The sequence below is a fragment of the Eumetopias jubatus genome, unplaced genomic scaffold, assembly GCF_037043125.1.
Source record: "Eumetopias jubatus isolate StellerSeaLion01/CBP00866 unplaced genomic scaffold, mEumJub1_p1.0 scaffold_11, whole genome shotgun sequence".
Lineage (NCBI taxonomy): Eukaryota > Metazoa > Chordata > Mammalia > Carnivora > Otariidae > Eumetopias > Eumetopias jubatus.
The window spans coordinates 29,814,991-29,841,770 of record NW_028274817.1 but is presented as its reverse complement, the minus strand read 5'-3'; the positions used below and the strand labels follow the sequence as shown (position 1 = coordinate 29,841,770).

Genomic DNA, 26,780 nt, shown 5'->3' with positions numbered 1-26,780 from the left:
GTAGAAAATATCTTTTCTTCTAAATGTTAGTAGAAGATATAGAAACCCCATCTGTATTTTTCAGCTACAGAAAAGAAATAAAACAGGGAAAAGGCAAGGTGAGCTGAGTGTCTGAACTCTCTTCATGGTCCTGCCATTTCTCTGAATAGTGGGGTATTAGGTGTAGTTTGTTTAAGAATGTTAATCTTCCTGCATCTGCTGGCTTTTTCTGTCTTAGGCTTCAGTTCAGAACTAAACAATCCGAATTCTTGTGCTAGGTGGTTTTGATTCTCATGGTTATGTTAACTAGGCCCAAAGCAGTAGGTTGTTACTGTAACTAACTTGGCATAAGTATGTAAATGAACAATGACATGAAGAGTCTGAATGTAAATTTAGGTCTGAACTTTATTTTACAGGGTTGGTTGAACTTTTGTAATTATACATACTAACAGATTCCCTGTTATAATGCTTAAGAGTTCAGATTCTGGAACCAAACTCCCAGGATTTTTGCCAACTTATCACTTACTAGCTCTTTGTCCTTGGACAAATCACTTGATCCCTCTATACCTTTGTTCCTTCATTTGTGTAATGATAATATTAAGAGTGCTGTCTCATACGGTTATTGTAAAGATTAAAAATGTAAAGTGTTAAGAACATTCCCTGGCACGTAGTAAGTACTATGTAAATTATTAGCTGTTATGTTCGTGGAAATAGCCTCATTTTTTAAAAAACTGCTTTTTAACCTTTCATCAGATTATTGAAAGCATTATTGAGGAGAGTCAGAAAGTACTACAGCTGGAAGATAACTCGTCGGATTCCAAAGGAAAGGGACACTCTGACCAGGCTACTGGCAGTTCTCTTGTAGCTGGAACAGATCTTAGCAATATACCTGGACTGTTAGCCATAGATCAGGTACTACAGGAAGATTCCAAAAAGGCAGAGAGTCAGAATGCAATTGAAGAAACTGAATTAGAATCTAAAAGATGTTTTCCTTCTGATGACACCTATGAGAAGTCAGTAGATGAAATCACTAAGTTAACTGAAATAAGTTCAACTGAGCAGCATAATGTGCCTGAAACTGAAACAGAAGTATTGAACAAAGAAGCCATGGAAGTCAAAGGAAGTGATGTTCTAGAACCTGTGTCCTCAAACTCTTTATCTACTAAAGATTTTGCTGCCATGGAAGAAGTGGCTCCCGCTAAACCCCCAAGACAGCTTACTCCAGAACCTGACATTGTGGCTAGTACAAAGAAGCCTGTTCCAGCACGCCCTCCCCCTCCAACTAATTTCCCACCTCCTAGGCCCCCGCCTCCATCTCGACCTGCTCCACCACCAAGAAAAAAGAAAAGTGAATTGGAGTTTGAGGCCCTTAAAACGCCTGATCTAGACGGCAAGTATTTAATTGAGAAATAACTTTTTGTGAAGAGATTTTGGAGTTGAAACTATCTGACTTTCTGGTTTTGTTTCAGTTTATGCTGTATACAACCACATCGATGACCATGACCAAGTTACAGAAGTTATTTTAGTAATAAAAAGTGAAAATGTTTATATTGGTAGTAAGTTACTATGTTCGAACATTTTAGTAGACTTCAAACTTTCAAATCTGTTACCATTGGAAACTTAAGATCTGAATTCAAGATGTAGATCTCTTCGTGTATCAGTTGTATAGCTTTGAGGAATTGAAATAACTTGTTTGAACCCTGGTTTCTCCATATATAAAATGAGTAATAAAACCACTTTCTCATGGGATTGTTGTAAGAATCAAAGGTTAAAGCACTTTTCAAGCTCTATATAAGGTCCTATATAAATACTAGTTGTTGCCATTATCATCATCACCATTATTATTATCATCATCGTCATTGCAGTTCCCAAAGAGAATATTACATCTGATACTCTCCTAAGTACGAACATGGCTTCAGAGAATACAGTCAAGGATTCTCAGCCTTCTCTTGACTTGGCAAGTGCTACCAGTGGAGATAAAGTAGTTACTGCCCAGGTTGGTGAATTCATGTTATATTTGATAGAGGCTTTAACAACTTTCTGTAGCTGTCTGGCTTGTTGCTTGTTGAACCTTCTTCTCCAGGCAGAATATTTCCTTGTCCTTAAAACCTGGCCTTACATCCCTTTTTTAGCTCTGCTACTATATAGCTAGGTGATTCTAACAAACTATTTAATATCTAAGTTTCAGACTTCCCATTGATAAAAATGAGGGGAAAACCTTCCTTGAAGGTATCTTGCAAGGATGAAATGAGCTAAAGTATGCCAAGTACCTGGCATGCAGTAGGCAATCAAAAAAAATGAAAGATGCCGCTATTTGTAATATTATTATGTTAATAAACATCAACTACAGTCTTCATTTACCTTACCTATGGTGGTCAAAACTGAGGACTTTTATTTATAATTTCCTTTACTAATCATGAAAAAAACCCTTCCTATACTAGGCTATATATCCATATATGAGGCAATAGAAAACACGTGATAGCAGGAATTTTTACCATAGCCCAGTTTCTGGGACTCAAGGCTTACTTACACGGTAGCAGTGGTAGGGACAGGTTAGCAGACTGGGAGATAAGGCCCTTCAGTCTTGTCATAGCCTTAGAGCAGAGACTGGCAGTAGCCTGTTTATCTAGAGTCCCTGAGCTAAGAATGGTCTTTACATTTTTAAAGGAGTGTAAGGAAAAGAAAAAAAAAAAAAGAATATGTGACAGACACTATATGTGAAGCAGAAAGCCTAAAACATTTACTCTCTGGCTCTTTATAGTAAAAGTTTGCCAACCCCTGCCTTCGAGATAAGCACAAGTATAGCCCTGATTAATGGCACTCTGCTAATAGAGAACTGCTTTTGGGTCACATTCAAGTAGAACATTTATTTGCTTTCAAGACTAAGACATTATTTCATGGGCAGCAATGGTTTTGATACCTAATGTTTTTCAGCATGCTGGGAATAATAAAGGACCGAAATGGAGTGTTTCATTTAAATTTTCAGTAGGCTCCATTATGTGAATTATGGGATTCTTTAGAACTGTGTGTGGTAATGAATAATTGAATGTTTATAGCAATTGACTCAGTCTACTTTCTGTTTATAAAATTGTAATTTTAGGAAAATGGAAAAGCACCTGATGGGCAGACCATAGCAGGTGAAGTGATGGGCCCTCAGAGACCTAGATCCAACTCTGGGAGAGAGCTTACTGATGAGGTATAGTTAGATTCTTTTTGTTCTTAACATAAAATATAAAAATCATAATGAGAAGATGAAGAAACTCTCAAGATGAATGGTGGTAATGGTTGTACAGCATTGTGAGTGTGCTTAATACCACTGAACTATACAACTAAAAATATTTTACCATGATTAAAAAAATTTAAGTTTATTGCTGTTAAGCAAAAAGAGAAAATGAAAATTGATTTTCTTAGTTTTTAAAAATTTATTATATTTCATTTATTTTTAAGTAAACACTACACCCAGTGTGGGGCTCGAATTCACAACCCTGAAATCAAGAGTTACATGCTGTACTGACTGAGCCAGCCAGGCATCCCAGTTTGGGGGGGGGGTTTTGTTTGTTTGTTTGTTTTTGTTTTGTCTTTAAAGATTTTATTTATTTATTTGAGAGATAGAGAGAGTGACAGAGAACACAAGTGAGGAAGAGAGAGAGAGAAGCAGGCTCCCCGCTGAGCAGGAAGCCTGACTCAGAACTCATGATCATGGGATCATGACCTGAGTCAAAGGCAGATGCTTAACTGACTGAGCCACCCAGGCGCCCCAGTTTTTGTTTTTTTAATATGTTGGAGTTTGCCACTCTAACTTAAAATTACCTTTTTATACCATTATGTGGTAGAAGAAATGTATTGAAAACAAAGCCCAAATTTAATAGAAGGTGGGTTTAAAAAGAATTGATGTTATATGTTTTTATACTTGTTAGGTGATGTACAGTGTATGCAGACTCAGTGCTTACTTACCATTAAAATTTAGTATACATTGATTGACCAATTTATTCTGAATAAAGTTTTGAAGCAAAATCTTAGTTTTCATGTCTTTTTTTCTTTTTTTAAGGATTTTTTTTAAGTAATCTCTACATCCAACGTGGTGCTCAAACTGAACCCCAGTATCATGAGCCGCATGCTCCACCGACTGAGCCAGCCAGGTGCCCCAGCTTTCGTTTCTTTTAAATGATACATTTTAAAAAATTATTGTACTTTGGAAAACAGTATGGCATTTCCTCAAAACATTAGACATTGAGTTACCATGATCCAGCAATTCTACTCCTATGTATACACCAAATAGACATGAAAATATATGTCCACACAAAAAACGTACACAAGTGGGGCGCCTGGCTGGCTCAGTCAGTTAAGCGTCTGCCTTTGGCTCAAGTCATGGTCTCAGGATCCTGCATGGGGCTCCCTGCTCAGCGGGGAGTCTGCTTCTCCCTCTGCCCTTCCCCATCCCTGCCGGTGCTTGTGTGCTCTCTTCTCTCTCTCAAATAAATAAATAAAATCTTTAAAAAAAAAAAAAGTACACGAGTATTCATAATAGCCAAGTGTGGAAACAACACAAATGTTCATCTCCCATGAATGGTTAAATAAAATGTATATCCAGTCCACATGGACTGTTTTTTTGGCAATTAAAAGGAATGAAGTTCTGACACATGCTGCAGTGTGGATGACCCTTGAAAACGTGCTAAGCAAAAGAAGCCAATCACAAAAGACCACATACGGGATGATTTGATTTATATGAAATGTCTGTAATAGGCAAACCATAGAGACAAAAAGTAGAATAGTCGTTGCTAGGGGCTGGGAGGAGAGGGGAATGAGGTATGACATTTAATGGGTATGGGGTTTCTTTTTGAGGTAGTGGAAATATTCTAAACTTAAATAAAGGTGATTATTGTACAACTCTGAATTTACTCAAAATCATTGAATTAAATGAGTGCATTTTGCAATGTATGAATTGTATGTCATGAAAAAAGATAAAAATTATTGTACAGAGTACTGAAGGTGTCTAGAAAGTCCTTAGCTTAAATGTTTGAGGATTTTGCAGACTCAAAAAGATAATTAAATTATAGGTCCTCTTGGTGTTATTTTTTACCTCAGGAAATTTTAGCCAGTGTCATGATTAAGAACCTGGATACTGGAGAAGAAATACCTTTGAGTCTTGCGGAAGAGAAACTGCCAACAGGTATTAATCCTCTCACTCTACACATCATGAGAAGGACTAAGGAATATGTAAGGTATGGCCTATTGTTATTCTTTATCATTTGTAGTATTTCAGAGTGGTGAAGATTTCTCTGTTTATGAACTATAACAGTCCCTAATTTGGTTTCATTCAGTCTTCTTTTTTTAAATATGGAATTAAAATAGAGTTAGTTAATGTATGTATTCTTCAACATTATTCTCTCTTAAGACCATACAGTTACTTGGGGAAAACAGTATATATCTGAAATCTCATAGTATTTTGTTTTTCTTTTAAAATGATTTATATAATACTAGAGACATTAGTGAAACATATTGAGGGTAAAAAGCCATGTGCAATGAAGATCTGGTTTCTGGAACCTTGCTTTAAGACCACAGATTTTATAAGTATTATCTTATAATACTTATTATCTACTTATAGTACCTATTACCTTTGTAGGTCAGAAAATGGCTTTAGAGTGAGGTGATTGACTTTACTGTGAGATGTATGTAGATCGAAGAAATGATTATTGTGAAAGCAAATCTCAATAAAGTGTAATACATGATGTACCTGAAGAGCGAAGAGGTAGTTAATTTGTCATTTCTGTGCAGCACGTTTTGTCCAACAAAAAGCCTTGTTGGTAGTAGGTTTTCCATAAGTTCCTAAATTGCTTTCACTTACATTTTGTACGTTACATCATGCTTAAAGATTCTTTTCTTTGATCTCTCAAGTCTTACATTCTGAGGGTCATCAATAAAAGTAAACTTATATAGAACACTACATTAAAAACTAATGATGTAATGTATGGTGATTAACATAATAAAAAATTAAAAAAATAAAAGTAAACTTATATAAAGTATGTTAACATAGTTTTATTCTGAGTACCTGAGTATATAGTATACCTGGATTGTTGAGAGGTGTAGGGGAAATGGCTTCTTTTAAAATGCCTTCTTCCCCTTCTTGTAGTAATGATGCGGCACAGTCAGATGATGAAGAGAAGTTACAGTCTCAGACAACAGATACTGATGGTGGAAGGTTAAAACAGAAAACGTGAGTTACAGTACATCTCCTTTATTTCAAGCTTTTTAAAAAATACGAGAATTCGGGGCGCCTGGGTGGCTCAGTCGTTAAGCATCTGCCTTCAGCTCAGGTCATGATCCCAGCTCCTGGGATCGAGCCCCACATCGGGCTCCCTGCTCCACGGGAAGCCTGCTTCTCCATTTCCCACTCCTCCCGCTTGTGTTCCCTCTCTCACTCTCTTTCTGTCAAATAAATGAATAAATAAAATCTATAAAAAATAATAATTTTGGCTTTTTGTATTTTGGGTAAGGACTCAACTAAAGAAGTTCTTAGGAAAATCAGTAAAGAGAGCAAAGCACCTTGCAGAAGAATATGGTGAACGTGCTGTGAATAAAGTTAAAAGTGTTAGAGACGAAGGTAAGTGAAATAGAACATTGCAAATGAATATTTAATTGATTTGTGATCATCCAAATTTAGCCTATGATTTATAAGAAGCATTCTGTTTTATTGAAAGTAAGAAACCTTTGTAGCAGACATCTTAGCAGTTCAATAAATCATGTTATTCTAGGTATCACTTAATTTTATGAGCAGAAAGAAAAATAAATTTGTTCATATTAAACATGAATTTGTACATATTTTGTAACTGTGGCAACCTAGAAGAAATGAGTGTTCATTAATCAATTGTAAATTAGTTTTATAAGTTTATTTAGTTTTTATAAATAGTTTCAAAATTTGGAAAATTTTCTAAATTTTACAGATCTTAACTTCCTGTGCCTTTGTTGTAATTGTACTCATTTATTTTATTTAATAAGCACTAATACAGTAGTTATTTTGTGCCAGACACTCTTCTAAGCACTTGGACCTGTATTCATTCATTTAACCTTCATAAAAACCCTATGAGGTAAGTACTGTTATTATCTCCCATTTTATAGATGAGAAAACCAAGGCACAAAAAGGTCCAGTGCTTTGGCTATGGACACACAGACAATAAATGACAGCTGGATTTGGACCCAGACAGTCTGGCACCAGATCCCGTGCTCTTAACCAATATTGCTATTTAGTAATAGCTATGCTTTTCCATTTAATAAATTTTCTTGGTAAACAGTAGAATGAAAATCTGATAGTAGCTTTATCTACATTAGCTAGTGATGATTTCTATATTGCTTTTCTATTCAGTGTTTCATACTGATCAAGATGATCCTTCATCAAGTGATGATGAAGGAATGCCATATACAAGACCAGTTAAATTCAAAGCAGCGCATGGTTTCAAAGGACCTTATGATTTTGATCAGATAAAAGTGGTGCAAGATCTTAGTGGTGAACATATGGTAAGCAACCTTTATATTTTTCAGGATTGTTTTCATTGAGAGAAGTACTTTGGCTTGTACACAGCCAATCTCTTATGTATATAATTTTGCTAACCTGACTCAAGAAGAGTAAATTAATATTAATAATGGTTTAATGCCTAGGTAATGCAGAGTCTGTCTCTGAATTATTTTTCAAGAACTGAAAGGTTTCTAAAATTTTTATTTAAATTTAACATGCTGTGCAGTATTGGTTTCAGGAGTAGAATTCATTGATTCATCACTTATATACAACACCCAGTGCTCATTACAGCAAGTGCCCTCCTTAATATACCCATCACTCATCAGGCCATCCCCCCTCCACCTCCCTCCATCAACCTTCAATTTGTTCTCTATCGTTAAGAGTCTCTTATGGTTTGGGGCACCTGGGTGGCTCAGTCAGTTGAGTGTCTGACTCTTGATTTCAGCTCAGGTCATAATCTCGGGGTTTTGGGATCGAGTCCCTCACAGGGCTTTGTGCTCAGTGGGGAGTCTGCCTGAGATTCTCTGTTTCCCTCTCCCTCAGCCCCTCCCTACACTCATGTGCTCTCTCTCTCTCTCTCTCTCTCTCTCTCTCTCTCTCTCTCTCTCTCTCAAATGAATGGATAAATCCTTAAAAAAAAAAAAAAAAGAATCTCTTATGGTTTGTTTTCCTCTCCTTCCCCCCCATTACTTCCCTTATGTTCATTTGTTTTCTTTTTAAATTCTATATATGGGGACGCCTGGGTGGCTCAGTCAGTTAAGTGGCTGCCTTCAGCTCAGGTCATGATCCTAGAGTCCTGGGATTGGGCCCCACATCAGGCTCCTTGCTCAGTGGGGAGTCTGCTTCTCCCTCCCCTGCTCTTGTGCTCTCACCTGTTCTCTCTCTCTCCCTCTCAAATAAATAAAAATAAAATCTTAAAAAAAATAAATTCCACATATGAGTGAAATCATATGGTATTTGTCTTTCTCAGATTGACTTAATTTTGCTTAGCATAATACATTCTAGCTCTATCCACGTCATTGCAAATGGCAAGATAGCATTCTTTCTGATCGCTGAGTATTATCCCATTGTGTGTGTGTGTGTGTGTGTGTGTGTACCACATCTTCTTTAGCCATTCATCAGTTAGTGGACATTTGGGCTCTCTCCATAGTTTGGCTATTGTTGATAATGCTGCTGTAAACATCGGGGTGCATGTACCCCTTCGAATCTCTATTTTTATATTCTTTGGGTAAATACTTAGTAGTACAATTGCTGGATCGTAGGGTAGTTTTATTTTTAGTTCTTTGAGGAACCTCCGTACTGTTCTCCAGAGTGGCTCCACCAGTTTGCATTCCCACCAACAGTGCATGAGGGTTCCTCTTTCTCCACATCTTTGCTAACACCTGTTGTTTCTTGTTTTGTTAATTTTAGCCTTTCTGACAGGTGTGAGGTGGTATGTCATCGTTTGTTTGATTTTTATTTCCCTGATGATGAGTGACGTTGAGCATCTTTTCATGGGTCGTTAGCCATCTGGATATCTTCTATGGAAAAATGTCTATTCATGTCTTTTGCCCATTTCTTAACTGTGTTGTTTTTGGGGGTGTTGAGTTTGGTAAGTTCTTTATTTATTTTGGATGCTAACCATTTATCAGATATGTTGCTTGCAAATATCAAGAAGTGAAAGGTTTTCTTTTTTTTTTTTAAGATTTTATTTATTTATTTGACAGAGACACAGCAAGAGAAGGGACACAAGCAGGGGCAGTGGGAGAGGGAGAAGCAGGCTTCCCGCTGAGCAGGGAGCCCGATGCAGGGCTCGATCCCAGGACCCTGGGATCATGACCTGAGCTGAAGGCAGACGCTTAACGACTGAGCCACCCAGGTGCCCCAAGAAGTGAAAGTTTTTGTTTTTAAAGATTTTGTTTATTTGAGAGAGGGGGGGCATGAGCGGGGGACGGGGGCAGAGAGAGAGGGAGAAGCAGACTTTGTGCTGAGTGTGGAGTCCGATGCGGGGCTTGATCCCAGGAACCTGAGATCACGACCTGAGCCAAAGTCAGATGCGTAACCAACTGAGCCACCCAGGCGCCCTCAAGAAGTGAAAGTTATTGAATAAGTAAACTCTAGGCCCGTATCATTAAGAAAGCGGTGTAAAGGTACCAGACTTTAAAGCAGTTAAATTTACAGGGTGGTCTGTGTCTTTGGAAGACATTTAAAGTATTCCCTGGGTATATTTTTAAAAGGTTTTATTTATTTATTTGAGAGAGAAAGTGAGCGATAGGGGAAGGAGCAGAGTGAGAGGAACAAGCAGATTCCATGCTGAGCGCAGAGCCCAGTGCGGGGCTTGATCTCATGACCCTAAGATCATGACCTGAGCCGAAATCAAGAGTTGGATGCTTAACCGACTGAACCACCCAGGTACCCTTCCCTGGGTGTATTTTTTTTTTTTAAGATTTTATTTATTTATTTGAGAGAGAGAGAATGAGAGATAGAGAGCACGAGAGGGAAGAGGGTCAGAGGGAGAAGCAGACTCCCCGCCGAGCAGGGAGCCCGATGTGGGACTCGATCTGAGGACTCCAGGATCATGACCTGAGCTGAAGGCAGTCGCTTAACCAACTGAGCCACCCACGCACCCCCCCGGGTGTATTTTAAATAATTAACACAAATATTACAGTAGGTCAGTGTATTTTGTAAAATGGCAGCTAAAGCTAGGAGAGAGAGGTACAAGTTTTCTACCAGAGTTAAAATGTACCAAAGTGGGTATAAAGTGCACAAGTGATAATCCAGTTACCCTTGAAAATGCTGGGAACACAGGGAAGCTGGTAATAAACTCCTGGACTGGACAGATGATGCTGTGGGTCTTTAATCAGGGAATCTATGTATCTATTTAGATTTTAATTCCAAAATGTGGCTTAACTGGAAGGAAGCAACCATAAACATATCAGACGGCAGCCAGATTGGAATTTAAACTTTGGTGCTTATAATCTCCATATAAAATATTTGACTTGATTATAGTAACTTCCTTAAGGAACTGATGAACTTCCTTGTACTGTTTTGATTCACTTTCGTTATTTCCAGTTTTAAGTAAAGTCTCATTGTAGTAGGTTACCAATAACAAATTTCTTAATGTACTTGAATTTTATGGAAATGAATGTTATTTCAGTAAATGAGCTATTGCCTCTAACTTGGATAATCTTTTTTTTTTAAGTTTATTTATTTTTAAGTAATCTCTATACCCAACATAGGGCTCAAACTCACGACCTAGAGACCAAGAGTTGCATGGTCTCCCAACTAAGCAGGTACCCCATAAGTTAGGTAATCTTTTTGATCTGCATAGATATGTGTTGTAATAGTAGTTATGACAGTATTTGTTGTAGTAGCATTTGGCTTTTCCAATTTAAGGGTTCATGTTCTTAAATCGTGCCACCCCCACCTCCCAACACATACTCACGCACTTCCCTATTATTAGCAGTATCTGGGAATTCTAACCATACACTGTGAAATCTTGTATCTGGGGGGAAAAACAGGATGAGACCACACCATTCCAACACTTGTAAATGCCCAGTGCCATGAGGGTCACTGCTAACATGGGCCTATGTTTCCCTCAGCCTTGATCAAGGGTGGTAGTAGTATCCTGAGGGCTCTGCCTCCTCCGATGTCACTCCCGCTTGTGTTCAGCTAGGAGACTGATATCCCCAACTAGGATTTTTTTTTACAATGATTTCTGGCCACCTTGGAACTCCATTTCCATTAATTTGTAGACAAGGCTTGGGGCTTTGAACTTGTTAGTTTAGATTATGGTAAACTGCTGCTATCTTATCCTACCTTTCTCCTAAAAATTCCTCTTTGTGCTGTTGTGACATCATTGAACTGTTGGCCTTCAGTGGTGTTAGTAATATGAGCATGATCTTAATATGTATAATTCGGAATAATTCTTTACTTTGGCTTTAAAATAATGTTTCAGGGCGCCTGGGTGGCTCAGTTGGTTAAGCATCTGCCTTCAGCTCAGGTCATGATCCTGAAGTCCCGGGATTGAGTCCCGCATCGGGCTCCCTGCTCAGCGGGGAGTCTGCTTCTCCCTCTGACCTTCCTCCCTCTCATGCTCTCTCTCTACCATTCTCTCTGTCTCTCAATAAATAAATAAAAATCTTTATATAAATAAATAAAAGAATGTTTTAACTCTTAGGGGTGCCTGGCTAGCTCAGTCGGTAGAGCGTGCGACTCTTGATCTTGGGCTTGTAAGTTCGAGGCCCACGTTGGGTGTGGAGATTACTTAAAAATAAAATCTTAAAAAAGAATGTTTCAACTTTTAAAGTAGTAATTCTGAACCTTCCTTTGTTTTCATAGGGAGCTGTTTGGACCATGAAATTTTCTCACTGTGGCCGATTACTTGCCTCAGCTGGACAAGACAATGTAGTGAGAATATGGGCTTTAAAAAATGCTTTTGACTATTTCAACAATATGCGAATGAAATACAATACCGAAGGTATTTTGATTTACTTGTGGGCTTTAAAACTCTAGAGACATCTGGCATTTTTACATTTTAGGTATAATGATGCCCTCTTCTCTGGCAACCATTTGCAGCAACCACTATTTTTAATAGGGGCCACAAACCTAAAAGTAGGACAGAAGTCAACACCAAAAAAGTATCTAAATCCCATGGAAAATGCTACCATAGAGCTTTTGACTTTATCCCTTTTGAAGTATAGTGCAGAGTTTAATTCATCAACTGTTGAGAACAAAGTCACTTGGTTTCCCCTGACAACCTTTAGTTCTCTCCTGGGTTTAAATGAAATAACCTGATTAATTTAGAAAAAGAATGAGGAGAATAATATCCATGCAGTAAGTAAAGAAAAAAAGGAGACCCAACCATGAAAAGGAAATGTGATTTGTCAGTACATCAGAGGTATATGAAAAAAGGTTAAATGGCAAAGAGAAACCTCAGAATGTGATGTATGTACACCGTGATTACAACTATGTAAAATATTTCTGTATATTGGTAACTTACCAGGAAAGCATGTGGAATTGATATAAATAAGAGCTTTATATTTATGGGATTCTTCTCTTATAATTATTTAACTGTAATAAATTTTCTCCACAAGCCCCTCCATTCCACTCCCATCCTCACCCTAGCCAACTAAGGCTGAAACCAAGAAGTTAAGGGATGGGAGAAAGGAGAATAGGTGGCCACAGGCTAGAGTAGAGAGTATGTTTGAATTACCAATTTGAGGAACATAGAAATCTGGGGAGATCCACTAAACTGGTAAATGAGGCCCTGTATACTTTAGTGGCCCTGTGGGTATTGCTTTTATTATGTTATACATACCTGAAGATGATAATGGGTTGGCAAAAACTTAAACTATGTTTACAATACATTTTTTTTTTATTGCCCTGCCTAGAGCAGAAAGACTACTTTCAGTGGCCCTTGAGACTTCTACCACCCCAGACCCTTTGTGCCCCTTTATTGTTCATCTTATTTGTATTCACTATGAATAATGAGGATTTTAACAATATTTTATTAAGTTGACGATATGGTTATAAAGATTTTATGATAAAAATGATAAAACCCGTTATTTTGGTGCCCAAAGAGTTAATGCCTCACTTATTTAGAAAATGTGTTTTTTTCAGAATGTTACATTGTATGACTATTAATTAGGTGTTCCTGTGTCATTATTTCTGATTGATGTTTTGTGTGTGTGTACATACATGCCTTTTTTATAATTATTATTTTGTTTTTAGGACGTGTGTCCCCGTCACCTTCTCAGGAAAGTCTGAATTCATCAAAGTCTGATACAGATACAGGGGTATGTTCACTATTTTATGGTTACTCTTGTTAAGTACTATAATTTGATTTGTTTACCATGAAATACCTTATTGTCTATCAGAAATTAAAGTTACATGAAAGCAGTTAATACATTACAAACAAGAGGTTCTTCTATTAGAATTGGTAGATGAAAAATTGTGATATTTAAAAGCTGTCATGATACTACTCCAGCTACCAAACTACTAATGTAAACTTAAATAAAACAAAATCCCTTCCCCTCAAATCCATGTTACAATTTAAAAAAAATACTGGATACTGAATAAGGAGTGAAGAAGGAAAGAAAAGATACAGAAATATTTTAGTTTTTCCATCTTCTTGGTTTAATAAATGCTTTATCACAGTTTCAGGTAGTTTAAAATATCTTAATGGTTTTCCTTTGGTCTGATAGGTGGAAGGTTAAATACAACCAATTTTACACCTAAAAAGCAAACTGGAGAATATTATTCTAAGCTGTCCCATGTGCTTCTTGTGTATGGTGATGTAAACAAAGAACCTAAAATGTCCACCTGCTCAACAGTATTTTCCTGAAATTTCATTGTCTCTATGGTATTTGACACTAATGTTTCCCTACTCTAAACATATTCCTCTCAGCTTTCTATGGTTCTATTTTTCCTGTTCTCTTCCTACACCTTTGCTGTCTCTTTCTCTTTCTCCCATTTAAATGGTGCTGTTTTTCAGAGCTGTGTCCTTGACCATCCTTATTTAGTCATTTGACATCGGCTAATAGTCTAAAACTGAACTCCCTCAACAAATGTTTTTTGAGTGCCTGTCACATGTGCCAGATACTGCTAGCTTCTGCAAAATCAGATGAGACATAGTCTTTGCCCTCAGGGACTCTGCTGACTGGTAGAATAGATACATCCACAATTCTAGTATTGGATGGTAATATTCTACAGTAGGTACTACACAAGTATAGGAGTTATCCCAACAAATCAGAGCGTGAGGAAAATGTTCTGGAGGCTTTGTGTGTGAGCCAGGAGTTAACTGTGTGAGACAAGGAAGGAAGGAGCTCATCAGAGTGAACAGCCAGTGCAGAAACTGGAAACTGAAACGGCATGGCATGTTAATGATGCTGCCAGAAGTTCCATGTGGCTGGAGCAAAGCAGGCATGTGTGAGAGTTGGAGGAGAGGTAGGCAGGATTAGGATTTTAAATGGCCTTTTGTGTTAAACCAAGACATTTGGACTTTGTCCTGTAAGCTGCAGGGGAGGGGGGAGGGGGCTTTGAGGGGTTTCAATCAGAAGCTTAATTAAAATGTTCAGATTTTTGTTTCAGGAAGAGCATTGTGGTAAACACTGTAAACGATCGATTAGATGGGGGCTCCAGACTAGGGACGGGGAGACCACTTAAGCGGTTATTAACCCAGGAGAGAAATGGTACTTCGATTATGAAGCAGTGGGTCTAGAAACCATAATGATGAGCTGAATTTGAGAGATGTGGAAGAGGTAGGGTCTCTGGCACTTGGTGACCGACTAGCTGGGGTGGCAGGTGAATAGCCTACTACAATCCCCAGCTATCTGGCTTGAGTAACTGGTTAGACGTTAATGTTCACTCATGGAAATATTTTTATTACCTACCCACAACCCTGCTTCTCTCTTTGAGCTTTTAATGTCATCACCATCCATAAGTTACTTTTTTAACTTCGTCAGAAAATACTCCTTTTTTTCCTTACATACATATCAAATGAGTTATAAATTTCTGTCCCCTTGCCTCCACCTACAAATGCCCTTGGAATCTGTCCCCTCATTCGCCATTGTCACTCACATTATCTAGGCCCTCAACATTCATTGAGGTGTTTGCTGTAGCTTCCTAATTGCTTTTTCTGTCTCCAGTTTCCACCCAATTTATTTTCTATGTTGCCACCAGCTTTTTTCCAAAATCCAGATCTGATGCCATTTTGTGGTTTAAAATCTTTTGCTGGTTCTTTGGCACCTGTAGAATAAGGCCCTTTCTGATATTGCCTCATCTTACCCTTTTTTAAAAAAAAAATTTTATGATAGTAAATGCAGATTTTTTTTAAAAAGATATTACCTATTTGAGAGAGAGACAGAGCACGATTGGGGGGGAGGGGCAGAGGGAGAAGCAGACTCCCCACTGAGCAGGGAGCCTGAGGTGGGGCTAGATACCAGGACCCCAGGATCATGACTTGAGCCGAAGTCAGATGCTTAACCGACTGAGCCACCCAAGAGTCCCCACATCTTACCTTTTTAACTCAGTTCTAATTCCCTGGTGCCTATGCATCCTACTCACCATGCTGGACATAGGTCTGTACCCTAACCATTCTTTCACTTTCGTGCCTTTGTGCTGTTTGCTTTGCCCACATTGCCCTCCCTGTCCCCTTTTGTCACTGGGCAGAGCCCTATTCATCCTTCAAGATTCAGTTCAAAAGGAAAAAAAGATTCAGTTCAAATACCTTATTTTCTCTTAATATTTTCCCTGAATCAGGCAGGCAAAATTGTTCCTCATTTGTGTTCTGACAGAACGTTACAGGTATTTTGACACTAATATACTTACCATGTCTTCTTTGGCAGTTTGTCTCATTGGCTAGACTCTGGGCTGATTTAAAGCAAAAAACAGTACTTCACAGATTTTAGTGTTCTTGGAACCTAACCCCATGTCTGACTATGGTGGGCCTGAATCAGTGTTGAATTCCTGCTTCTGTGCCTTTGTTCCTATCCTCCTTATCTGGATACCTGTAATCTCCCTTCTTCCTGTTCAAAGCTTGCCCATTCTTCAAGGCCCACTTCCTCCATAAAGCCTTCACTGACTAATGTAGCAGTAAAAATTTTAACCACTTTGCTTTGGGGAAAAGGGTTTGTTTTTATTAGTTTAATTCACGATAAAGCTTCCAGGCATTAATTATTATTAAAAACAGGAACTATTTGTACCGTCTTGTATTATGCTTATTTCAACAGTCCTACTAACAGATTGTTTTATATATTTTTTAAAGATTTTATTTATTTTAGAGAGAGCGCAAGTGGTGGGGAGGAGCGGAGGTACAGGGAGAGAGAGAGAATACTAAGCTGAGCTCAGAGCCAGATGCGGACCTCAATCCCAGGACCCTGAGATCATGACCTGAGGTGAAATCGAGTTGGAAGTTCAACTGACTAAGCCACGCAGGCAGCCCTCTATTGACAGATTCTTAACTACGTCTATCCACCCCACCTCATCCCCCAAAAAACCTAAGTACCTCCCAATCTTGTTTGAATACAGGCCTTTTATGTATGTATTTATTAAGATTTTTTTATTTATTTGAGGGGCGCCTGGGTGGCTCAGTCATTTAGCGTCTGCCTTTGGCTCAGGTCATGATCCCAGGGTCCTGGGATGAAGCATTCATTAGGCTCCCTGCTCAGCAAGGAGTCTGCTTCTCCCACTCCGCCTGCTTGTGTTCCCTTTCTCACTGTGTCTCTCTCTGTCAAATAAATAAATAAAATCTTATTAAAAAAAGATTTATTTATTTGAGAGCAAGCGTGCGAGTATGTGGGGTGGGGAGGGGCAGAGGGAGAGAGAGAAAGAAATTCAAGCAGATTGAATGCTGAGCACGGAGCCCGACGCGGGTCTTGATCTCACGACCCTGAGACCACGACGTGAGTCAAAACCAAGAGTTGGATGCTCAACCAACTGCATCACCCAGGTGCCCCAAATACAGGCCTTTTAAATGAGGAGCATAGCAGTTCTTTGATACAAAAAGTAGTGACCCCTGGAGTACTGAGCTTTTTTCCTGTAGTAGTTGAGTATCATATCTGTTGTTTTCGAGAATAGATTGGTATTTCTTTTGCTTTTGTCATTTTGATTGGGGATGGTTAGAAGCGGCCTCTGTTTCATATGCCTTTGGATTATGGTATCTGGTATTACCTTTGAACCTAGTGCTAGCTATAGTGAGGGGCAGTGTACACAGTGTAGTTGATTAATTTATTTTCCTGATGTGTGTGTTCTTTTTTTCTTTTCTCATGATAGTGATATATTTATCTCTTTTGAACTATATCCTCAGTCTTGTTAGCATTCATGTAAAAGAGAGTACCTACAAGTACCTATAGTACAGTTGGGTATATAGAGTGACACACCCAAGATCCCTAACTTATTCATTGGTCCTGCCGAGTATTTTCCGTGTGTGTGTGTGTGTGTGTGTGTGTATCATTTTCTCATATATATATATATATATGAGGCCTTCATAGAAAAACACTGAATACCTAAAGAAGCCATTAGACTCAGGGGCTTATATATGATTTTAACGAAGAGTGGTAAGTTTGTGGAGAAGTGACAAGAAAAAAAGGAGTGGGGTTGGGCTTTAGGGGCAGTAAATTGTGACCAGGTAAAAACATTGGGGGAAACTAATGGAGGATAAGGATTACTTACTACTATCTCCAGAGGTAAGATTTATTTTCCCCTTCCTGGCAAGGAAGAGCTGAAAGGGAGATACTTTCACAAAGAGAATTTCATGCTCTGCATTTAAGAAGAAGCAGGGAGGGCAGAGACTTTTTCTTGGTTCTGTTTCTTCTCAGTTGCCTTCAGCTCAAAATAATCTTTATGTAAAGGGAATATTTTGGGGTGACACAGTCTGATCTCCTTTAAGATTATTAGAATCTAAAACTTGGATGAAAGGAGTTAACTATAAGGGGTGAGAGGTAATTTTTGTGAAATCGTACATGTACAGCATTTTATTAAAAACGCTTTGAGGGGCACCTGGGTGTCTCAGTTAGTTAAGCGTCCAACTGTTGGCTTCAGTTCATCATGATCTCAAGGGTCGTGAGATCGAGACCTGCATCAGGTTCTGTGTTCAGCAGGGAGTCTGCTTGAGATTCTCTCCCTGTCCCTCTGCCCTTCCCTCCACCCTGCACGCATGCACACACGTGTTCTCTCTCTCTCTCTCTCTCTCTCTCTCTCTCAAATAAATCTTTAAAAAAATAAATAAAAAATATGCATTCAGGGGTGCCTGGGTGGCTCAGTCAGTTAAGTGTCCGATTCTTGGTTTTAGTTCAGGTCATGATCTCATGGGTGGTGAGATCAGGCTCTGTGCTTAGAGGGGAGTCTGCTTGAAGATTCTCTCCCTCTGCTACTCCCCTCATGCATGTGTGCACTCTCTCTCTGTCTTGTCTCTGTCTCTAAAATAGATCTTTAAAAAATACGCATTGATTTAGATTTGATTTGGGTCAGTCAACAATTATGAACATTTCTACCATGTGTTAGGCACTGAAAATATAAAGATGCAATGGACAGTTCATGTCAAGGAGCTCTGCATGGGGAAAAACAGGCATCCATGATGATAATATATGTCCAAAGCAGAATTAAGTATCATTTTCCCTAGGTAACCCCTCCTTTGATAGTGTACTTGATGTCAGTTAACACCCATACCATATACTGAGTTAGAAACTGATCACTTTTTACTCTTCTCCCTTCAACGTTTGCTTACGAAATCCCGCCCACTTGATCTCAGAAATGTCTTTGGAATCTGGCCATTCCTTTCATTTCCACTGCTGTAATCTGGGCCTTTGTATCTTATTTGGACCATGATAGCTATTCTCCCAGATTCCAATCTTTCATCTGCATTGCTAACAGAATTACTTTCCTATAAAATACATCTAATCATGTTCCTTTCCTGTTTAAGCACTGTTTTTGGTTCTCTTTTTTTTCTATAGATTTATTTTTTTTTAAGATTTTATTTATTTGAGAGAGAGAGCACAAACGGGGAGCAGCAGAGGTAGAGGGAAAAGCAGGCTCCCATCAGAGCAGGGAGCCGGATGTGGGACTTCATCCCAGGACCCTGGGATCATGACCTGAACTGAAGGCAGATGCTTAACTGACTGAGCCACCCAGGCGCCCTTCCTATAGATTTAGTCCAAATTCCTTAGCATGGCTCAGTCTTGCAGAGATCTCATTATCTTTCACCCTTCCCTCTCACAAACCTTATATTCTGAGCCACTCATTTGTTCACTGTTACCCCAATAAAAATGTCAGACCCTTTGTTGATTGCATGTATTTACATATACTATTCCCCTTTGCCTGGCCAATTGGTTTAAGACTCAAGTCTCCTCTCTGAAGCATTTCTTGCTTCACCCAGTGCATAATTATTCGTATGCTCCCTCACTGCCCCCATGGTATTTTGCTCATATTTCTGCTAAAGGCACCAGCTAACATTTTATGAGCCCTTACTCTGTGCCATGTACTTTGCTTAAGTACAATTTATATCTTATCTCATTTTACCTCACAATAGCCCTGATACTGTTGTGAGGTGGTACTGTTAAGAACCCTATTTTACAGATGAAGAAGGCTTAGGAATGTTAGGCAACTCACCAGTTTCACACAGTTGGTAAATACAGCGTCAGAATTAGAACCCAACTCTGATCTGTCTTTGGAAAAACTTATGCTGTTAATCATTATGCTCCACTAGTTGGCATTGTAAGGTCTAGCACGGTGTCTTCATTTAGTCCACAAATATTTACTGAGTGCCTACTTTGTATTAATCGCTGTTCTAGGAAATTGAGGATATATAGTCGTGAACAAAAGTGACAAAAATATCTTGTTATGAAGCTTAAGTTTTCATAGTGGGAGAGAAGCAAACTAAGTAGTTTTGTAATATATTAGAAGGTGATAAGTTACATGGATAAAAATAAAGCAGATAAAGTGGGGTAACAGGGAGTAAAGGTGGATAAGCAAAGCTTTACCCAGAGGTTGTCATTTGAGCAAAATCTGAAAGAAGTGAAGGAGTGATCATATGGCTGTCTGAAGGAGACATGCATTCCAGGTAGAGGGAATGGCAAGTGAGTTCTGGTGTGTTCAAGAAATGGCATTATGGGGGGAATGGGTGAAGTAGGTGATGGGGATTAAGGAGTGCACTTCTGATGATTACTGGGTGATATACGGAATTGTTGAATCCTTATATTGTGCACCTGAAACTAATATAACACTGTATGTTAACTAACTAGAATTAAAATAAAAACTTAAAAAGCCAAAAAAAGGAGAGAGAGAGAGAGAGCATTGAGGCCTGAGTAGCCAGTGCTGGTGAGCAAGGGAGAAAGTAGAAAGTGAAGTCACAGGGGCACGTGGGTGGCTCAGTCAGTTAAGCCTCCCACTCTTGATTTTGGTTCAGGTCATGCTATCAGGGTCGTGAGATCAAGCCCCGTGTCAGGCTCCGCTCTCAGTGCAGAGTTTACTTAAGATTATCTCTCTCACTCTCCCTCTGCCCCCCATCTTTCTCTAAAAAAAAGAAAAGAATGAAGTCACAGAGGTGTGGATGGGGCAAACAATGTGTAAGCCATTACAAGGACTTCAGCTTTTACTCTAAGAGAGATGGAAGCCAGTGGAGGGTCTTTGAACAGAGAATGACATAACCTGACATATTTTATCTTTTTTTAAAGATTTTATTTATTTATTAGAGAATGAGAGAGAGAGCACGAGAGGGAAGAGGGTCAGAGGGAGAAGCAGACTCGCCGCTGAGCAGGGAGCCCGATGCGGGACTCGATCCCGGGACTCCAGGATCATGACCTGAGCCGAAGGTAGTCGCCCAACCAACTGAGCCCCCCAGGCGCCCTAACCTGACATATTTTAAAAGGTTCATTCTGGCTTTTAAATACTGAGACTAGATAATTTAGAAACTAAGAAATTTATTTTGTTATCTCAAATAACTAACACAGTATCTGGTATATAGTCAGTGCTAATAAATATCAAAAGCCTTACAAGTTTTCATAGCAGTCCAACTTTAAAATGACTTTTTTTAGGGGTGCCTGGATGGCTCAGTTGTTAAGCATCTGCCTTTAGCTCAGGTCATGATCCCAGGGTCCTGGGATTGAGTCCCATGTCAGGCTCCCTGCTCAGCAAGGAGTCTGCTTCTCCCACTCCCCCTGCTTGTGTTCCCTTTCTCACTGTGCCTCTGTCTGTCAAATAAATAAAATCTTTTAAAAATAAATAAAATGACTTTTTTAGGTGTGCTAACAGCATAGTAGTTATATTTAAAAGAGGGCTTATTAGTTAGAAATACATAAAGAATATTTACTGGTAAAATCAGTGGCGTTCAGATCTTGCTTTAAGTGCTCCAGCAAAAATAAGCACATACGTAAAAGTGGGAGGATTGCTAAAATAAGCTGTAAAATACTGATAACCATTAAAGCAGGTGATGGACGTATTGGGTTTGTTCTACCATTATTACATTGTTCTACTTCTGTGTATATTTGGAAATAGTCATAATAAAGTTGTATATATGTTTATATAGAGACATAAATATATATTTTTATATAGAACTATAAATATCTCTCTAGATGTAGATATCTGTTTATAGAGATGTATACATATAGATAAAATGCATAACATTTTGGTGATTCTACCTTTAATAATTCTACCTTTAAAAATCTATCATAAAGAAGTAATCAGATAGGGGTACCTGGCTGGCTCAATCAGTAGAGCAAGGGACACTTGATCTCAGGATCCTGAGTTGAAGCCCCACCTTAGGTGTAGAGCTTACTTTAAAAAGAAAAAAGGACTGGTGCCTGGGTGCCTCAGTTGGTTAAGTGGCTGCCTTTAGCTCAGGTGGTGATCCTAGAGTCCTGGGATCCAGCCCCAGGTCAGGCTTCTTGCTCAGCTGGGAGTCTGCTGCTCCCTCTGCCTCTGCCCCTCCCCACACTCGTGCTCACAAGCACCTGCGTGCTCGGGCCTGCACGCATGCTCTCTCTCTCAAATAAAATCTTTTAGAAGAAAAAAGGAAATCAGATAGGCTTGAGGAAGTAAATAAAAAGATTTTCATCTTAGTATTCTAACGATAGCTAAAATTTAAACAACTAAAATTTTTTAACAATTGGAAAATAAAAACATGGTATAATTCTTGAAGTAGAATACTATGCAGTCCTTAAATTGTTTTCAAAGACTATTTAATGACATCAAAAATATTCAAAATAAAATGTGAAGTGAAAAACAGAATGGAAAAATTGAATACAGTATTATCCCAGTTTTGATTAAAAATATCTAAATATAAAAATTTCAAAGAAATACACTAAATTTGGGGCGCCTGGCTGGCTCAGTCACTAGAACATGTGACTCTTGATCTCGGGGTTCTGAGTTCAAGCCCCACAATGGGTGCAGAGATTACTAAAAAAATAAAATCTTTGGGAAAGAAAAGAAATATACTAAATTATTACTAGTAGTCATCTCTAGGTGGTGGGATTTTAGGTTTTTTTTTTTAACTCCTGTGTACTTCTAAAATTTTCTTTAAGATTTTTACTTATTTATTTGAGAGAGAGTGAGCACAAGCAGGGGGAGCGGCAGGCAGAGAGAGAGAGGGAGAAGCAGGCTCCCTGCTGAGCAGGGAGCAAGGCACCCCTAAAATTTTCTTTGGTAAACATACCTGCTTTTATTAAAATAAATAACAGAAGATACTGTCAAAGTCTCCAAGTTTAAAACCTTTTGACCATAATATCCTTTATATTAGGATAAATAAATAATAAAATAAACATAAAGATTCATGTTGCAGGATGTTCATTGAATTGCTCTTCTAGCAAAAAATTGGAAGTGTCTAAATGACCAATCAACTGGAGAATGATTAAATTATAGCATATTGATAGCCAGCTAGTAAATGTTTTCAGAGAGTGAATTACTGAAAATGCTCATGGTATAATAGAAAGGAAGATACTGAATCCTCTGTGATTTAAATGAATATTTTTTAAAAAAATGAAAGATAAGGGGCGCCTGGGTGGCTCAGTTGTTAAGCATCTGCCTTTGGCTCAGGTCATGATCCCAGGGTCCTGGGATTGAGCCCCGCATCAGGCTCCCTGCTCAGCAGGAAGCCTGCTTCTCCCTCTCCCATTCCCCCTGCTTGTGTTCCCTCTCTCACTGTCTCTCTCTCTGTCAAATAAATAAGTACAATCTTTAAAAAAAAAAATGAAAGATGAAGGCAGTCATAATGTTAGCAGATTATTGTTTTTAGTTTTTCTACTTCCTGTGCTTTCTGAATTATCTACACTGGCCATGTATTTATAATCAAAAAGATGTGTTTAAGTATTTTGAAAGAAAATATAGAATACAAGGAGAAGAACATGGATGTTTGAGGAGAAAAATAAGATCTGGAATCACTGCTAGAGGAATGATGCTGAGGACTTAATGAAATGTAAATGATTATTAAAAGGTTGAGTTTTATGCAATAGGTCAAGCCTGTTTAGTTTTATGTGCGCCAGCTGTGCTCACTAGGCTGGGCGTACAAGAAGAGGCCCAAGCCGTAGTCCTCTAGGATTAGGAGCGCTTGGCAAAAGGTCAGGGCATCCCGTAGCTGCTCTCCCTCCACAGTGGATAGGAAGATGTTTTTCTACACTGTAAAGTTTCAGGCAAATAGTGGTGGTAGCTCTTACCTGTGCCATGGCTCCTGGCCTAGTTCGAGCCCTCCTTATTCTTATTTACACTTCCGGACTGCTCTTCTGCCTCCACTCTTTCTCCCCACCATCTTTTACCTTACTGCCTAGCTTTCTCTTCCTAAAGCACCAGTCACGTAGTGTTGTCCTTTCTTTTCGGAAGCCTGTGCTGGCTCTCCATTGCCTTAGAATATCCTAACTCTTAAGCCACAAATGCGAGGCCCCTTATGATCTGGTCTCAAAGTACCTTTCCGCCCTAATCCCCTGCTATATCTCCATACAACTTCTTCCTGGTCCACATCATCCTACCTGTCCTTCCTTAAATATGCAGGGCTTATTAGCTAACAGCTCCGTATTTTTGCTCATGCTACATTCTCTAAAACATTTGAGGGACAATCTTTGGACTTAGAGTTGTGTTTCTGCTTTGGTTCTGCTGTTTATAGGTGGCTGTGTGAGCTTTAATGTGTTATTTTGATCTCTTTGAGCCTCAGGTGTTTTTCTTAATTTCTTCATCTCCATAATGTTACTACCTACCTGACAGAGTTGTTAGGATTCATTCAGATAATGAATACAAAAGCATGTTGTAAACTAAATGCATGGCACACACGTATGGCATTATTTTCTACCTACCTCTGTCAGGATGCTTTTGACTTCAAATAACAGAAATCCAACTGAAAATGGCTTAAACAATGAGGAAGCAAGTCTGGAGGTAAGGCGGTTCCAGGGTTGGTTAATTCAGCAGCTCAGTAGTGTCATCAGGGACACAGGGTTCTGCCAGCCTCCTGCTTTGCTCTTCTTTGTCTGTCCTTAGGTTTGTTCCCCTCATGGTAGTAAGATGGCAACGAGTCATAGGTGTCACACAGACAGCAATGTTCAGAGGAAGGAAAGAACATCCCTGTAGTATGCCCCTTTTTAAGAGTGAGGAAATCTTTCTGGAAGCCTCTCCCCTGTCTCCACGCCCCACCCCCCAATAAACTTTCCGTCATGTCTAATTGAAAAAAATTGTAGCACATGCCCATGCCTAAACCAGTCATCACTGGGAAAGGGAATGAGCTCATTTTGATCAGCTCAGACCAATCATTTACCCCCTGGTGCTGGCTCCCACCCCTCCAGAAGGAGCAAATGCTCAGAAAAGGACAAAGTGGGAGCTCTGTTAGGGAGGGAAAGATTGTGATAGCACAGTCTTCAGGGATGATCCTGGTTTATTGGAACAAGGAGGTGAATGAGTGATAAGTCGTAGATTCATCGTAAAGGGGAGTTTGGTTTTGGTAGATCAAGATTTCAGTCAGGCAGCATACAAAATGATGAGAGAATTGATGGGGTGGGAAGAGTATGAAGCTTTTGTTTTTCTAGTTTTAACATTTGTCTTTATATCTAAATAGGTATGCAGTGGAGCTGATGAAGACCCTGATGATAAAAATGCACCATTTCGGCAGCGGCCATTTTGCAAATATAAAGGACACACCGCTGATCTCCTTGATCTTTCATGGTCTAAAGTAAGAAATTCTTACTTGAAGAGTGTATTAATTCTATGTAACTATGACTTTAGGATAAAAACAAATGTTTTGTTTTTCAAGTGTTTGAATGGTTATATATACTTCATGGGAGTTAGCTACAAAGTAATCGGTTAAAAGAGGAGCAACATCAAGTCAGGCTAATAAAATGTTTATATTAACAGCTCCTGTCTGGTTCTGTCTATACACTTGTACTTTTTGCTTCTTTATAAGGTAATTTTGCAGAGTAACTATTCTCGCATAATGGGTATGACTTCAGCTACAATGCTGATGTCTGATCTAATCAAGACTGTTTTGGTTAATCTCCTATATTTATTAAATCATTAAGTTTAACAATATATGACTCTTTAATAAGTCATCACTTTGTTTTTTTTCCCCTTAGAGCAAAATTATTTCGGAAGTAGAGGGCCTGTTTTGCCACCAAACAAATATCTTAGCAGTTTTGCAGAATTTTTTTTTTTTTAAGATTTTACTTATTTATTTGACACAGAGAGAGTGAGAGAGAGAGAGCATAAGCAGGGGTAGGCAGACAGAGGGAGAAGCAGGCTCTCTGCTGAGCAAGGAGCCCGATGCGGGACTCGATCCTAGGACTCTGGGATCATGACCTGAGCCGAAGGCAGCCGCTTAACTGACTGAGCCACCCAGGTACCCGGTTTTGCAAAAATTTAAAGAGGTACTGGGGGCGGAGCAAGATGGTGGAGGAGTAGGAGACCTGGATTTCGTCTGGTCTCAGGAATTCAGCTGAGTAGGGATCAGACCATTCTGAACACCTACGAACTCAACAGGAGATCGAAGAAGAGAGTAGCAACAACTCTCTGAACAGAAAAGTGACCACTTTCTGGAAGGTAGGACGTGCAGAGAAGTGAATCCGAGGCGATAGTCAGGAGGATAGACGGCGGGGGAGGGGGCCTCTGTCGGCCGCTTCTGGCAAGTGATAGAGCCGCAGAGCACAAAATCGGAACTTTGAGAAGCCGGCTCCGCTGAGGGACGTCGCTCTAGTGGCTAAGCGGGGGGTGGAACCCTCATGGGACAGTGTGGTCTCAGGACCCGCGGGGTCACAGAAAGACCGGGGGTGCCTGAGTGCGGCAGAGCTCCCAGGGATCGGAGCAGGGAAGCCGGCTGCAGAGACGGAGCCGAGGCGCGGGCGCTCAGCTCGGGGTTGCCATAAACTGTGATCCGCGGCCCAGTCAGGCCTCTGCTCCTCCAGCAGGGACCCAACAAGCGGCAGAGCTGGGGAGACTCCCCTTCCTCCCCGGGGAGGAGCGGCGCGGGAGCGCACCGCAGGGATCTGCTGGGTTTGGAGACTCCACACGGGGTCGGGTGCCAGAGATAGAAATGCTCGGTCACAGGCCAGGTGAGCACGGAGTGCAGCTGGAGACCGGGGAGACGGGAGTGACTGCTTTTCTCTGGGGGCGCACTGAGGAGCGGGGCCCCGAGTTCTCGGCTCTTCCAGGCGGAGATTGGGAGGCCACCATTTTCATCCTGGTCCTCCAAAGCTGTACCAAGAGCTTGCAGGGAACAAAAGCTCCTGAGAGCAAACCCAAGCAGCTTGCTTAGCCCAGACTGACAAGGGCGGGGCAGTTCCGCCTCCGGCAAAGACATTTGGGAACCACGGCAACAGGCCCCTCCCCCAGAAGATCAGCACGAACAGCC

At 39.7% G+C, this 26,780-nt stretch overlaps 1 protein-coding gene across 1 annotated transcript in view; it reads left to right on the top strand.

Moving 5' to 3' along the window:
- The window catches only part of WDR44 (WD repeat domain 44), an 85,504-nt gene that overhangs the window by 39,970 nt on the left and 18,754 nt on the right, over nucleotides 1–26,780 (top strand). The window contains exons 4-13 of the mRNA XM_028087798.2: nucleotides 733–1,369; nucleotides 1,845–1,975; nucleotides 3,080–3,175; nucleotides 5,065–5,201; nucleotides 6,110–6,193; nucleotides 6,474–6,580; nucleotides 7,340–7,491; nucleotides 11,810–11,948; nucleotides 13,202–13,266; nucleotides 24,996–25,109. Coding sequence (XP_027943599.1) covers nucleotides 733–1,369; nucleotides 1,845–1,975; nucleotides 3,080–3,175; nucleotides 5,065–5,201; nucleotides 6,110–6,193; nucleotides 6,474–6,580; nucleotides 7,340–7,491; nucleotides 11,810–11,948; nucleotides 13,202–13,266; nucleotides 24,996–25,109 — 1,662 coding nt within the window. The remainder of the gene's footprint in view (nucleotides 1–732; nucleotides 1,370–1,844; nucleotides 1,976–3,079; nucleotides 3,176–5,064; nucleotides 5,202–6,109; nucleotides 6,194–6,473; nucleotides 6,581–7,339; nucleotides 7,492–11,809; nucleotides 11,949–13,201; nucleotides 13,267–24,995; nucleotides 25,110–26,780) is intronic.